Source organism: Perca fluviatilis, chromosome 21 (assembly GCF_010015445.1).
Source record: "Perca fluviatilis chromosome 21, GENO_Pfluv_1.0, whole genome shotgun sequence".
NCBI lineage: Eukaryota > Metazoa > Chordata > Actinopteri > Perciformes > Percidae > Perca > Perca fluviatilis.
The window spans coordinates 6,928,990-6,945,845 of NC_053132.1; the positions used below are offsets into that span (position 1 = coordinate 6,928,990).

Below are 16,856 nucleotides of genomic sequence, written 5' to 3' on the forward strand. Positions count from 1 at the left end.
GCCAAAAACACACTAATAAACGGTTGGGTTTAGGGAAGAAACATTGGGAAAGGCTTAACAAAAAAACACTACAAAGTCGCAAAAACGCGCCACATAAACACGCTAATAAACGGCCTAAAATCGCCAAACAGGGGACGCGAACCCCGGTCTCCTGGTTGAAAGTCCTGTGTTTTACCCATCCACCACTCCAACCAACCTCCTTACGCGGCCACACGTCCCTTCATACTATAAACGCAGTGGTTTCCATTACTGTAATTGGAGCGCTCCGCGTATCTGCTGTACGCACAATTTCAATTTCGCGTACACATTGCACGAATTTCACAGGTGGAAACCCGTGGTATTTGTACGCGTTTCAGTGAGACTGGGCTGATATACGAACAAAGTTTACCAGCGGTGGCGGACTTGTTGGACCATGCAAATACAGCGTCCCTCTTGCTGTGTACATGTCCAAAGAATGCCTCGAACACCCGAATAATACTGGAATATCCCACGTCTTAATTGGAAAATGCTCTGTTCGGAAAAATGTCTTCATCTGTCCTGTGGAAGGCTTACATTTGTTTGACATTGAAGTGCTTTTTATTCTTATGTGATGCACAAAATAAGATAAATACATCATGATGTTACCTGATGCACTCTGACCACATGTAAGTTTAAATCAGGTTATACTCTAGGTTTAGTTTTTGATGTTTTCAAGCTTTAGTAACAGTAGGTTTGTAAGAGCAGGACTGAGTTGGAAATACGTAATTTGGAAAGAACTCTGTTTTTGCTCCTTCAGTAGCTCCTAAAATGGCTCAGTCATCATAGTTAGAAATGCGGAAAGATCAAACTTTGATCACCACCTCAAAGTCCCGAGTCTTCATAGAAAATCAGCTTTGCAAAGTGTTCCTCCCCTTCTCCCCCACATGCAGCGCTCATATATTTTTCAGCAGCAGAGAGCTTGGGGGAGAGCCAGGTACACTATTAGAGGGATGACTCAGAGTGGGACTAGGTGGCTTCACAGACTGGAGGTAATCCTGGCTCCGCGTCCTGAAAATAGCCCGGCTCGTCCTCTCCCGCTTCTCTTCCACCGTTCTCATTTCTCAGCACTTTTTTTTTCACTCCGATACTTTCAGCACCCAGACTTTTTTCTGAATAGTCTTTCCAATAAATCTCTTTCTTCAGTCCCTCATTATTCCCTTTCCGCCACCCTTTGAAGCAACATTGTGGAACATTGGTACAGACATGAAAATCACTCACATTTTGGCGAAATTCGCCGTTTTGAAACCAAAATAGGTGACCTACGTGAATCGTGTAGATTTCGCTGAGAAAATGTTTAAGGGGGTACTTAACCCCCCCCCCCCATTTCTGGCGTATGACTATTTTAGAAAAATAAATCAATTAAAAGTCCACATGGGATTTGTTTTGGTGCTATGGATTTAACCAATCATCGAACTTCCACCTACCAATGAAACGAGTTCTAGCCAATCAGAAGTAGGGCGGGTCTTTGCCGAAATGTGAGAGTGCTGTGCCGGTGTGGTCTCCGTGGTAATGCGGCTAAAAAAATGGAGGCAAAGTTTATCAAACTTGGAGCATGTAGATACAGGCAGCTTTAGTTGAGGAAGTAGTTAAAATAAATGGCGCTGGGCATGAATAGATGACAAGAGGAAAAGGGTGGAGACGGGAAGCTGTTATTAGCACTTGGTGTCTCAAACTGAGGGAGCCGGGTGCTTGCTTCTGCAGCGCGTGTTCAAGGAAGATACTGTACGGCAGCAGCGGTAAGAAAGTGCTTGCTAGTCACAAAGCTTCGGTCTGTGCACCCTGTAATACGAGTACGTTACCGGCAACGACCGCTACCGTTGCGACTTTGCCTTTACTGACCGTGATACAAACAATATGTGTGTCCACGTTCATAGCGGAACATGATTTGTCATTAACATGGCCACTGTGTAAAAGCTATCTGAAGCCCAAACTGCCTTGACAAAGCTGTCTGTTTGGAATCAGCATGGCAGGTATTTAAACATAACAGCCTTGTCCCAGAGTTTAGACATCTAGCTATATGAAAAGAACAATGCAACGTTTTTAATAAATATAATTAATAAAGCAGCTAATATCAACATGGACAAAATCATGAATGTACTAATTCACTTTTTTGATGATGACCTGGCCTAAGTAGTAACGTTTAGTTTTCACAATGATTCATTGTAGGATTATGATATTATTGCAATATGTAAATCCACATTGACTCTTAATTTAACATATGGTTGGAAGAAGTAAAAATTTATCCAAAACCTTTTAGTTTTTAAAAATTATGACTTTTATTATTGTGTAATGTCAGAAGGACTTTAACTGTTTTGTCAGTCAAATTAACTTTAATGAGTGCATATTGAAATATTACACTGTTGGTTGGCAAAAAATGCATCTCAAAATGCATCAGATTGATGCTTTAAAATATGGAATATTTAAAATTTTCTTCCGCTCCCACGTACCCCCCCAGGGTAATATCCTTCTCACCTTTTTCACCCTTGACCCGTTTTCATGCCTGTTGGTATTTTTCCGCTTTTGCACTGTATATACGGACAGCTGTACACGTGCATTTGTTATGATTACATTACTCATGATCTCAAGCAAGTGCAACAACACAAGACTAGCAACCCAGCTAATATTACCTACTAGTCCAACAGCAAGATGGCCAGCTCGACGTCTGTCTTGCAGCTTTTTATTTTGCCAAGTTCTCACCAACGACTAAAAGCCAGTCTGAGATTTACTCATCCTTCGTCACTCTCTTCTTAGCTTCCTCTATATCGTTGACGGTTTCTTCGCCATTATGTCTGTAGAGGCTGCTGAACCCGGTTCCATTGCCTGCTCGACTGAGCTGACGGCAGCTACAGTTAGCAGCAGTTAGCGATTAGCATGACTGAGCATGAAATCAAGCTTTCTGTCCATCAGGAAACTCAGTAAATCAGTGGGAGTCGAGGCAGAGCAGCCGCAATACATTAACGGGAAAACCAGAAAAACATTTCCTCCCTAAAAAATAGTCCTGTTTTACCAAAATCGGTTGTAGTGCGTTACACGCTTCCACTCCCGGGAGATCGTACCCGCTCACCAAAGTTACATAGTGTGAGAACAGGCGTTCGGGGCTTGCAATGACAGGCACCATTTTCCTATTACAAGTCAGAGTAGCATCAAAATGATTGTGAAGCTGGTTTTTTAATTAATTAATTTAATTTAACTTCTCTTTCTTGAGCCTCTCGAATTTTGTCCTCAACTTTCATTTTTACTTCTATTTCACTCCCATTTATCTTCACCCTCTTCTTCCTCTTCCTCTTCCCCTTCCCCTCCTGTCCTCCATCCTTCCAAGTAAAGAGGAGATACTTTTGGGAACAAGAGAGCCTGGACTCGCATGGCATTAAGGGCAAAGACACACAAAGGGAATGGGGGTAGGGAGAAGGAAAGAATGGACTTTCCAGTCGGAGAGGCCATGCAGGGGAAGACTAAGTCTGCCCTCGGGGCTCTGACTGGCTCAGGCCAGAGCCTGATAGGAAAGGCCAGCCAATGACCTTAAGACTCAACTGATCAAGTTTTCTGTCAGAGATGAAGCGTTTGATTGGTTTTCATTGGGATGCCAGAGTATTTATTCAGAGGCGAGCTTTGGCCCAGCGGATCAGAAAGTTGTCAAAGACCTGTTTGGTGTATCCGATTGAAGCTTTGTAAGAGTGTGTTACACTTTGTGTGTGTGTGTGTGTGTGTGACGTGTGTGTGTCTGTCTACATGTGTGGGTATATGTCTGTGAATGTGAGCCTAACCCTGTTCGCCCTTCACGAGGAGAACAGCGCAGCATCCCCTCTGGCATTTCAGTGAGATGGAGAAGTAACAGGATGAGAGACGCTCAGAAAAAGGAGACGTATAACAACACACACACACACACACAAACACAGAGTACCATTGGCTGGCTGGCAGCCATGACAGATGGGGGAAGTTCAGTTCACAGGGGGTTGCCATGGAAACCAGCATCAGTGCTACCCTGAGCTTCTCCGCTCTGCATAAAGCCGCCATACAGAAAGGTACACACTCTGCAGAGGAGTGCAGCGTGGGCAGCAGGAGCCTTTTGCTCCTTGTTTATGACTTATTGTTGTTGCGCAACAAGTCGGTGTCATCAGGTTCACGACTCATTTCCTAATTTTAGATTTGAGGGAAGGAGATTGGTAGCTGTGCGGAATCCAACAGTGATTGCACTTAATGGATTTGTATACGAACGGCAAAGGCAGCCATGATCAGTGACTGTCTGTGAGAAAGTGTGTCATGGCGAGCACTTGACTGACCAGAAAGAAACGCATGTTTATTAACACCCCTCCTCTCTGAGCACATTTACATTTACATTACATCTTCCTCCCACTCGCCCTCGACCAGAGCTATTATCACATTCATCATCTCATTCCCCTTCACATTTACATCACATTACGTTTTCCTCTCTCTGAACCACAATTTTCTGCCTTTAACTCCTCACTCTTTGAGTCCCGTCATCGATCTTGTTTAAGAGCAAACGAGGCAAAGCACCCGTCCGTCCAGAAAGGGTCTAACTAGATGTGACAGGCACTAAAAGCCAATCCAGCCCGGCAACGCCATATGGATCATTACTCAACAGCGCTCCTTTTTGATTTCCTCTCCGTTATTCATCTTAATTTTCTTAGTGTGCGTGCTGAAACATGCACACAGAGAGGGTTTTAGAACATACAGCAGCATAATCCTGCACATACTATTATTCTCTCCCACACACACATTCCTGTATCATCACAGCATCATACTCTCCTACATACATTCTCATAAAACAAACAACAATGCATATGATGTGTGATGAATGTAAAAGGTGACCCTAAACTTGTCATGGCTTTATTCAAATGCTCCTTGTAGATTAAATGTCTCTTGCTGAGCCACTGAGCAGGTACGTGCTTTGTTTTCAACAAAGCTGTAAACCAATCAGGAACTGAACATTTAGGGCCCTATTTTAACGATCTAAGCGCGCGACGTGAAGCGTATGGCGCAGGTGCTTTTAGGGCGTGTCGAAATCCACTTTTCTAGTTTGACGGTGGAAGAAACGGTCGCTGTGCACATGGTTCAAAAGGGTTGTACTTAGTGTCTTCGTTAATTCATAGGTATGTTTTGGGCGTAACATGCAATAAACCAATCAGAGTGTCAGCTCCCATTCCCTTTAAAAGCCAGGCGCGTTTGGACCTTGGAGCATTGCTGTTATGATGGCGGATTTGCACAGTAATATTTTTATTTGTAATAATTGGCTTGTTTGTGTGCTGCTGCGCTTCCCTGTGTGTGTGTGTGTGTGTGTGTGTGTGTGTGTGTGTGTGTGTGTGTGTGTGTGTGTGTGTGTGTGTGTGTGTGTGTGTGTGTGTGTGTGTGTGTGTGTGTATAACAAGCATAGTGTGCATGCGCTGTGCACGAGCCTAGGCGCATTTTACTAATTTGCTGTTAAAATAACAACGAAATGCTGCGCTATTGACTTTAGACCAGGTTTTTGTTGGTCAGTGGCGCGATCACTTCCCGCTGCCTCAAGCAGCCCAGAATGCACCTGAACACACCTCCCTGTAAGACCAGCACGCCCATGGGCGCACAGATGGGCGCAGGTGCATTTTCTATTTAAACGACGTGGGGCGCTGGACAGGAAATTGACAACTGCATCGGTCTTAAACTAGCTTTGCGCTGCGCCGGGTGCAAGATAAGACCATTAAACTCCAGTACTTTCCTGTTTGATGAAATGGCTGTCCTTTTTTAAAGGAATAGTTGCACATTTTAGGAGAGTCCACTTTGCTTTTTTTGCTGAGAGTAGATGAGAAGTTTTGATACCACTCTTATGTCTGCAAGGTAAATATACAGCAGCTGGTCGAGTCATTTCAATTTGAGTCAAATCATTGATTAATATAATCTCATCAACTAAAGAGAACTATCACACATCTTAGTCTAATCCTTATCCTAAACTTTTCCCTGTCATTTCTCTCTGTCTGTTTTACATTATAATCCTATGGAGTAAACCGTGTTTTCAAAAATGTCCTGAATGCTTCTTTTAAACACCACCGCCAATGTTTTTTTTTTTTTTTTCTGCACCTCAGAGCACCTTTTTGAAGTTGAAAAAAGTTCAACTTTTCTGAAAAAACGCCATACGTCAAGCGCTTTTTTTGACAGCGGAGTAGCGAGACCTGTCGTTTCCATAACAACAAGATGAAAATGTTGAAGGTATCACAGTGAGTTTTATGATGTGACTGGGTGCTCCTTGTTTAGGGAAATCCCTTTGTTATATCTAACGTTAGTAGTGGCACCGCTCCCTCTCTTTGTTCATTCTCTAGATCGCTTGAGCACTGTTTTATCTAGCACCGCTCCACATAGCACTCTGGGATACCGTAGCAGTAGCTGTTGTTATAGCAAAAAAAAATATACAGAAAAAACATTGCTTTTTGGAACCAAAATGCTTCAAACTTTCTTCCTTTTTTTTAACTACAAAAGCCCCCTAGTCAATTTTTTCTTGTCAAAAAAGACGGCAAGTCTGATCATGGCCTTAGACATATTTTCCATCTCATTTGCAAACAAAGTCATCCTTGCTTATATATAATATCAATCATAGTCTAAGTCTGACAAAACTGCTGTAAAGGGTATAATGGTATATGTGTAATAATGTGATAGTATGCATGAGTAAGAATTAATTGAGTTTATTCGAAAGTACAGTATAGTGTGTTTTTGTGTGTGAGCAAGTGTGAATTATGGCCCCAAACAGTGTGTGTGAGAGAGTATGACACAATACTGTGTGTGTGTGTGTGTGTGTGTGTGTGTGTGTGTGTGTGTGTGTGTGTGTGTGTGTGTGTGTGTGTGTGTGTGTGTGTGTGTGTGTGTGTGTGTGTGTGTGTGTGTGTGTGGGGGGGGTCACTAATGGATCTCCATATTTTGTCCCTGTGCATTAAACCATGACTGAATGTAATGTGAAGCCACTGAGGAAAGCTGCTTATACATTAGGGCTGCAGTAACGAGAGTATATAAACAAACCTTGATTATGTACATAAATGTTTATTCCCGCAACATGGAATCATGACTTTGCGTAAACATTCACGCCACTTTCCTAAAGCCAAATGGCGTGTTATCTGTACGCATTTTGGCTATCCACGTGTATGTCTACGCTGTATACAGCAGATGTAAACATACACACCGCGTGGCGTCGCCACGTTGCGTGTTATAATGAGGACGTGACGTACTATCGCGAAAACGTCACACAAAAAAACATGACGTGACCAACGTCACACGCTTAGGAAAAGAATAAACGGTTGGGTTTAGGAAAGAAACATTGGGGAAGGCTTAAAAAAAACTTGAAATCAAAAAAGAAATGGGTGAAAAACGCCACACGTGGGACGCGATCCCGGCTCTCCTGGGTGAAGTCCTGTGTTTGACTTACGTCCCTTCATACTACTCGCTACGGCGGAAATTCACACGTAGGTCAATGGCGGCCGAACTGCGTTGATAAACACGCTAAAAAGCCATTATGCGTCTTGATAACCCACCAAAATGGCATACGAATTAGCGTGTCATACATACGTCACTCTGTGAGATCAGTCTAATTCCCTGATGATTTCTTTCCAAAATGAGCAATAACCTCTCTTTCTGCCTCTCCATCATTTATTTTCTCCCTGCAGTGAGAAGAGGAAGCTGCAGGTGAACATCGTGAGTCCCATCCAGTGCAGCATGAGCGGGAGGAAGTGCACGGTCATCGTCGAGCCCAAGATCAACCAATCGCAGCCAGACTTCACCAAGAGCCGATCTGGTTACATCCTGGCCGTTCCGGGCAACTAAAATAGGCCAAATGAAAAAGAAATAAAACGGTTACAGCTGATTTCCAAACCAGGGCGTGATGATGATGACGATGATTCACTTCGCTTTTTCTTTTTTCTTTTTTGCCGAGCTGCTGATAATGTGACGATTGAAATAGCAGCTCTGTAGGAGGATTGTGGTAATTGAATCCATAATGTATGCAAAGCCATGCCAAATTTGACCTGTTTAGTAGATTTCTATGCAATGTTACTATAAACAGCAAGTGCACAGTGGGCCTACATGCAAGATGCTATTAGCTAAACAGGTTTAATGATATGCACTACAGAATAACCCAAATTACAGATGATTTGCTTTGTGCAATATTTACTTCATTTTAGATGGAATATTGTAGTAGTCAAGGTGAGAGGAGATTATGCAGCAACTGTTTTCTGAACCACTGATTGCATAATAGGAAGAAAAAAAAATTCTAAGGAATAACAACGTAAACAAATTAAATTAAAGGCTTACCTACCTACATACAGAAATTGCAGCAAACACTTTTTTTTTTTTTTCAATCACGTATGAAAACAGCGACGTGTGATTCAGCGGTTCAGTCAGTGTCTGAAGCACAAACTCCAAATTCACTGTTAGTTTGTTAGTCACAAGATGTTGCCCAGGATGTGTTGAGCATATTCTGAACATCGCAACCTGCTACATTAATTTAAATCCTGCTTTGTATACTCTCTACTGCAACGTGTTCTTTTATAATATACTATAATACTGCTTATATAGTAAAGGTTCGAATGTACTTTATGTGACAGCACTATACTGCATTTAATATGAAAAGAGATGCTATACGGTAACTAAAACTGAATAACTCTAGTTTAGCAGCAGAGTTTTGTTGGCCAGTATTGTATAATCCCACGTGAACTCCAGCCCCTGAACATAGTCTCATTTGCTGTCTTTGTGTTGAGTGAATAGCCTAATGAATTGTAGCGTTCCTTTGACAAACATCCCCTTCATCAGAGAGAAAGAGAGTGTGAGAGTACTACTGTGTGTGCTGTATGTGTGTTGATTAGCTCTTTTGAGCTCTCCTCTTTTTGGCTCAGAGACCGAGAGCCTGGCCGCTGGCCACAGTGAAGGAGGGAAGACAGAGGCTCAAAGGGTGGGAAGTCTGGAATCAGACTCCTGTCCTAGTTTACCTCCTTGTCTAATGATGGGAAGGACTTTTTGTGGACTGTTTTGAGACTTGATTTTAATCTGTTCAACCTAAACTCCCTTTGGCAGTTCTTTTTTTAAAGCCAAATCACACCAATCAAATCATCAGCACTTGATTTTTACTGTTCTCACAAGCTGTCGGCTTTCACTCTGTTTTCATCCTTTGGTAAGTGTTGGCACATTAGAATATGTTCTTTTTCTAGCCATTGCAAGGAAATGTGTGGCAGTACAGAAGTTCATGAGATGGGGGATGTCTGGCTAATTTTAATATCCATCCACAGATTGAGTTCATGAGGCGTAATTATCTCTTCTTGTGTAAGGTGTTTGCTGCTCTTTAACCAACCTAATTATTCCAAGTTTAAAAGTTAATTCTTTGAAACAGCAGTTGAGAAAACAATTTCTTCACAAGGTAGCGTGTAGAGCTAACGTCTAACATGCTAGTCAGCCAGGCCCACGCAAACGCTACTCAGGTAGGGGACAAGTCTATGTTCTGAGGGTCAATATCATCGTATTATAACACATGAAAGGTGCTGTAGGTAGGATTGCGAAGATCCAGGATTTAGCCCAAAAAAATTTTACATAGACAACTTCTCAGTCCCTCCCCCCTTTCCGCTAAAGCCCAAAACGGTCTCCTAAGCCCCTCCCCCCACAAGGGAGAATGAATGCGTGTGCATGAGCAGTGATTGATACACACTTAGACACCCCCCCACGGCCCTGATTGGTGCATCTGAACAGGGAGCTGGGGATTTTTGCAAATGGCACTACAGGCTGTAGGAGGAGCCAGATTTTTATTTTTATTTTTCTTCAGCAAATATATATGTCTTTAAATAGACAGAAAGTTAGTTTTATAAGTCTACCTACTGCACCTTTTAAAGAGCCCTTTTGAAGGGTTCTATTTTCTCAGCAAGTCTACCTACTGCACCTTTTAAAGAGCCCTTTTGAAGGGTTCTATTTTCTCAGCAATGTTATTTCCCCTGGTTTCCCTCCTTGTGGTGAGATTGTTTTCTCTGGTGAATAATTAACTTTGAACCTTAGCTTTAAAGCCAACATGGACAAAAAGTCCTTAGTGCTACAAAAACATTTAATTTTCCCATCAACATTTTCATTACAAGTGGACACACTTCAACCACTAATGAAGATGATGTGATTATGGCCGAAAGCTCCTGAACAGCAAGTTAATTATTGCCTCTTTGCACAAAACATCCTCATTGGTGAATTTGGAAGGAACGGTTTTGTTCATTTAACGCTGAAATGAACGGCACAATTCCTACTTGAGTTTGCTTGATATTAAGGTCATCTTGATAACGTGACAGTAAATTCTTAGGGTGAAGAAAACCAGACTTGTATCATCCCTCTACCCACAGAGACTTGGCTTTATTGTCTCGGAGTAAAGACTGAGTAAAGAACACTGACTGTGGGCTGAGGAACGCCCAGGGTTAGGAATCGGAGCTCCCTCGGTGTCTGGCCTAGTTGAAGAGGCAGAGACACTCTTGTCGACTTAACTTCAACAGGAAGGAAAAAAACAACTTGTTAGCGATCACTTTAGCCACCCGTAGAACGGTGCTCTAATTTTGCCCGAGTGTTGGACGAGCAAGTCGTTTATCTTAATTACTTAGTGAGTGTCCCGTTTTTTTTTTGAAGAAGAAGAAGAAGCAAATTGTACCTCGCTGCTTTGTGGTGGCTGACTTTGTCCCGACACATTGATGCAGAAAAGAATTGTTTGGGGAAACTGGTGCATTCGTAGTGTGGATTAGGGAAGTGACATTGGTAGCATTAATAGATGGCTTTCTAAGCAGCTCAGGAGCAGCGTGCGTGCGCGCGTGTGTGGACCATTACACTGCAGCTCTCCATATCCTTCAGCATGGTAATCTTCGGAAGGGCTTCTCCTCCTCCTCTGCTCTGCTATGCACTGCTCATCATTAGGATGGACTCCGTGTCTCTTCTCACTTCAGCGCTTCTCTCTTTGCTTTCTTAAGGCTAAAAGGGGGTTTGGTGAACAAAGCCTCGCTTGGCCTCGTCTCCTCCACTCCCTCTGCTTTCTTTTCCTCTCTCCACCCCTCCCTCCTTTTTCCATTTTCTTTCCTCTGTCAAATTACTTTGCTCAGTTTGGCTGACTGTACCATCCTGCAGGGCAGTGAACGTTTTTTTTGGGGGGGGGGTTTCTCCTTTCCGTCCTGTGCGCAGGAGGCATGGAAATAAAAAGGGAAACTACACCAGCAACAAGAAATGTCGATCAATAGGAGTATCATGCAGTAACAAAAACAAAAGAGACAAAGCTGAGTATATTAACATAAAATGTAAATACTGTGGACGTAAATATAAAAAAAAAACTGCTCACAAGTATATATTTAATTTTTTTTTTTTTTTTAAAGGCTCAATAGGTTTCTTAAACAGCTGGTCACTGTAATTTTTAGCAAATGTTACTCAAACAGGAGCTAATATTGTGTTTGTTGGGGACTATTTTCAGCGGCGTATTAATCCACATTTGGTGCTCTTGGGAGTATTTGTGGCAGAAGCACAGTGTGTGGGGGATTGAGTCAAAATAAACTACAGCGTGTGTGTTTATGGTGATGAAGGAACATGTCACCCAGTGCAACAGTGGGGCTCACTGATGTGTTGTAATAACAATGGAGCTCTACGACACAGGGGAAGAAGATATATCAGACTTTGACAGACACACAATATTTTATGTTATTTCAATGTTGGAATATAGCATATCATCAGATTTATCCTTTAATGATTTGTTTTTGATGTTCAAACTGAATCAGCAAAAATTACTTTTCAATTATGCTTATTGATGGCAAGTTCAAAAAATCACAAGCTTTTCCTTCTTACTCCTTTATGAATGGGCCTAAAAGATTATCAAATATGAATGGTAACACTAGGAGACTTGTGCCATTGTGTTCTCCCCTTTAATGTTTTCCATGGAGGGATCTTTTCCTCTAGCTTTGACAACACAACTCTATTATCAAGCCCGTCCATGTTAGCCAAAGGGCAACAACTTCCATTTTTCTTTTCCATAATTTATTCCATACTTTGGCTTTGTGCAAAAATGTGTATGTATGCACCTTTCATTCCGTATGTGCCTAATTTTGTATTAAGTTTATATTTTGCATATCTGTGATTACATACCATAAATATTCTGTAATATCCAGACCAATTCAAAAGGGAACTTTCCTGTTGTATTGCTATTTTTTGTGCCATCGTATTCTGTATAAATGCATTCCATAATGTTCCACAATGAAAAATGTTTAATTAATCTTCATATTAATAAATTTATTTGCATCAATAGCTGCTGCTTTATTTTCTAGGTTTGTTCACTGGTGTGTGGGTGATCAGATGGAACAGTCGGAAGTCATTTGTGTGGCCAGGACTGATGTTATGTTGACTCAAATGTTTCCTGAGGCCATCCGTACTCTTAACGTGTGACACGGTAATAGTTGTTAATCCACCCACTAACAGCTGTTTCAGCGGCTGACGTTGAGACTGCTAAAACCCCTAGCAGTTGGCATGACTACGCTGCTTCCCACTGCCAATGTGTCAGCCATCAGCAGATACCTCAGCAGGGCTTTATAATCCACTGGTTGATGAATGACTATCAGCTGCAAAGAGTGGAGTGACTGTTTTTTTCCCCCAAGGGCAGTGACTAAGTACGGCAGCATTGACTGACCTGGTGGTTAAATAAATGGGAGTTAATGGACACCGAGTGATGTGCAAAGAATGAACTGACCCAAACTAATCTCTGTATGTGTGTGTGTGTGTGTGTGTGTGTGTGTGTGTGTGTGTGTGTGTGTGTGTGTGTGTGTGTGTGTGTGTGTGTGTGTGTGTGTGTGTGTGTGTGTGTGTGTGTGTGTGTGTGTGTGCTGTTGACAGAGGTACATGGAAAGGCTGTGGAGCTGTGGCAAAAGTAGACCTTGATTTTTAAAGTTTACCTGCACATTTGTCGAGTCGACTCGAGTCGCCGTTTTGACGACTTTCGACTCGACTTGGAATTTAATGACTCAAGACTTAACTTGAGGCATGATGACTTGCATTCGTGCATCATAAGTTTGAATGTTGAAGCTGGTATATGTAATGTAATATAAAATAATATCATTTATTTGTTGTCACATTTTTGTCTAACTATCAAGTATGCTATGCAGCGGCTGCAGCGCAAACTGCGAATCAAGATTGGACGACTCAAAAAGCTCCCCGGTGTGTGATTGTCATGATTGGATGACTGGCTGTCAGTCAAAGTCCTTAATATGGCAACATGTAACATCAAAGAAAAAAAAAAGTGACTTGATTTGGGACTTAAATTGCTCATATTGGCTTTTCCCCTTTCCTTTATTGTGGTAGATATCTTTTTTTGTGCATGTTATAGGTTTACAAAGTGAAAAAGCCCAAAGTCCCCCCCAAAGGGACTTACCATCTCCAACAGAAAACACTGTTCACCAACTGCTCCAAACAGCTCTGTTGTAGTCCAGCCTTTACTTCAGAGACAAACATGGTCACTTTGGAACACACGTTATAATGCTCGCCTAGCTGCTAGCGTGGTACGCCCTCATACTCTAGCTAGCAGTGCTGACCTAGCTACTGCGCATGTGCGACTCCTGAAAAAGATGGAACAGAAGTGTGATGCTTCACTCTGTAGCTAAAACAGAGAGCTCAACACACAGGGTGAAAAGAGGAGCTGCATCAATGTGCAGTACAACAAAAATATGGTGTTTTTTGAAAATTAAACCACATAAATCTATTCCGGTACAACCTCTAAATACAATTATGAACCTGAAAATGAGCATAATATGAGCACTTTAACTTAGGACTCGACTTGCAAAACCTGTGACTTGAAAAAACTCAAGATTTGCTTGAGACTTGGACCGAATGACTTGAGACTTACTTGGGACTTATGCAAAAATGACTTGGTCAGAACACTGTGTATTTGTGTGTTGGAGGAATGTAAATACACATATAGGATTTCAGATTGATGCACTGGACCAGCCCCTTCACCAACCAGATTCATTTGTAAGTGATGATCACCAGCTGCTGTGATTGAGAAGGCATGAACACCAGTTTTTTTTTTTTTTTTTCTCAAATAGCCGGAAACAGAGATCACTAAATGTATTCGATGAATGGTTGGCACCTTCAGTTTCTACCACTCCAAGTATTAATAGTACAAATGCAAACCAGATCTACTGAAATTGGGAGTTTTTTCTTACACAAATTGAGGCTCTAAGGATAGAGGGTGTTGTATACTCTACACCAGGGGTCACCAACACGGTGCCCGCGGGCACCAGGTAGCCCCCAAGGACCACATGAGTAGCCCTCAGGCCTGTTCTAAAAATGAAAATTGAATATTGATATTATCTGTTTCCCACCTTGTTAAGTCATTATTGATAATACTTGTGAGAAATCATCAACATGATCAGTGTCTTCACATAAATGAGCATCATTAATCATTAATAATCATATATAACTAAAGGCAAACTGAGCAAATTTGTTATTTCAGAAGAGTGTATCAAACTGGTAGCCCTTCGTATGACTCAATACCCATGAAGTAGCTCTCGGTTTAGAAAAGGTTGGTGACCCCTGCTCTACAGTGATTTGTAGATCCCTCGCTTTCAAAACAAATGCATGCGCTAGCCAGATCAAGATCTTTACGAAACGAGGCGGTGGTACTCATGGAAACACTGGCGCTCTTGTCCACAGGGGCCACCAAAATAAACACAAAATGAAAGTTCCTCGCGGTCGCTTTAAACGTCACAAACGGCGTTTGCAACCTTCAGATTGAGACTAAACGAGTGCTCAATCAGTCCACATCTGGAGGCACAAAAAGACAAGTAGCTGCCTTGAACGATCAGTGCATTTTATTTTTCCATCACAGTACAAAAATAAAATAAAATGAGCAGAAACTAACTGAAAAAAAGTTTCAATTACAGTAACAGCTTTTTTGTCTTTTTCAAAAATGAACATTTTTATTGAACAGCATCAACCCCATCAACCCCACCAAAGGGAAAACCAAGTCCTAGTACCGGTGTGGTTGGTGTATGCTTCATGTCCATAAGAAAACAACATGGCACACATTCTTCTGTACAAAGAAATGCTGTCATTCACACACACACACACACACACACACATTCACACACACATGCAGCCATTCGAATGCCTCCCTTTTTTGAAGTTCTTAACCACTGTTTTGTTTTTTTATCTACAAAGTACGCAACAAGATACAGAAAAGAATTTGACAGAAATCTCTTACCTATCACATGAGTCTTTTTTTCATATTTTATAAGCTTTTGAAAGTATTTTCTCAAACAACTACTCAATGATGCAAAGTGGAAAGAAAATGGCACATTTCAAGTGAGTCGGGGGAAAGTGTGGACATGAGAGAAAAAGATTTGGGGTCTCTTCTTGAGGCCCTTTACCCCAATGCCCTTTTTTTTTTTTTTCTCTGCCGGAGCAGAAGCCCATCCAAAGTGCGTGTCCCCCTATTGTGCCAGTACAAACTCTCTAAATGAACTTTCTCTCACTGATCTAACTCCACATGGCCGCCACAATCCCACAGCAGAGGAGGCCACGGGCTGTGACCATCATTTTCTCTGATTCACACTAACACAGCAGCAGAGGAGCCTTCCATTCTCAGGGAACAACTTGAAAACATGACAGAAGCCTTTTGTTGGCACTACCAGGTTATGCCTTTTAGACAGATTTTCAGAACACTGCTATGGAAAAAAAAAAAAAGAGTGCACACTATTTGTCTATATTTGGATGAGAAAAAAAACATTTCTCATACATTTCTGGATGAAAATACGGTAGTTTATCCAGTGATTGCAGCCATTGTGAAGATAGAAACTATGTGTAACATAAAAATACAATTGTACTGCATGCTTCCTGTTTTGGTTGTCAATGTCGTTGCCGTCGCACACTGCAGCATGTCCTTTTAGTCCGGTGGTTTCTGTGATTGAAAAATGTGATTATTCCTGTGGAGGTCGCCTCATCTCCTACAGCACCTAGATAAATGTGATGTCACCTCACAGTTGATTAACACCAAGGTGATGCTGATGGATTATCCTGAAGGTAAGCTGTGCTTTTTCTGCAGTGATGCAGAAAGAGTGTCATTGAAATAATCTATTTCCCTAGAAAAGTGTCTGTGTGTGTGTGTGTGTGCTTGTTTAACTATATTTGCGGGGTCCAAAAACCGTGACTCCAGTATACTTGTGGGGTCCCGACAGCTTTTGTGGGGCCAAAATGCTGGACCCCACAAGTTTAAAGGGCTGTTTGAGGGTTAAGACTTGGTTTTAGGATTAGGGATAGAATTAGGTTATGGTTATGGGGAGGGTAAGGTTTAAGGTTAGGTATTTAGAATTAGGTTAAGGTGAGGGTAAGGTTTAAGGTTAGGTATTTAGAATTAGGTTAAGGTGAGGGTAAGGGTTAAGGTTAGGCATTTAGTTGTGATGGTTAAGGTTAGGGTAAGGGGCTAGGGAATGCATTATGTTAATGACGGGTCCCCACAAAGATAGTGCCACGGACCTGTGTGTGTGTGTGTGTGTGTGTGTGTGTGTGTGTGTGTGTGTGTGTGTGTGTGTGTGCGTGCGTGTGTGTGTGTGTGTGTGGGACAGCAGGTTGGGTTAGCTCCTCATGCAGGCCAGCAGTGCAAGACAAAAAGATGTTTTTTAAGGGCTTTTTCTTAAGTTTAAGGTCAATGATGTGTTGTTCTGTCAAGGTGTCCTTGGTGATGTCCCTTTGGTGACGGGTCAGATTTGACATTGGTTTGTTTAATTAGGTATTCATCAATAAATTCCAGCAACATTCATTTGCATAAACCAGATCAATCTTCATTCCCACCAAAGATAAGCACACCTGCCATACCAGCAAAGCCCCCT

The 16,856-nt window shown here is 41.9% G+C and overlaps 1 protein-coding gene across 1 annotated transcript in view; it reads left to right on the top strand.

Moving 5' to 3' along the window:
- Positions 1–7,820, top strand: part of myo1d (myosin 1D) — a 117,652-nt gene extending 109,832 nt beyond the window's left edge. Inside the window, exon 22 of the mRNA XM_039788246.1 lies at positions 7,662–7,820. Coding sequence (XP_039644180.1) covers positions 7,662–7,818 — 157 coding nt within the window. The 3' untranslated portion in view covers positions 7,819–7,820. The remainder of the gene's footprint in view (positions 1–7,661) is intronic.
- Positions 7,821–16,856: the final 9,036 nt, after the last annotated feature.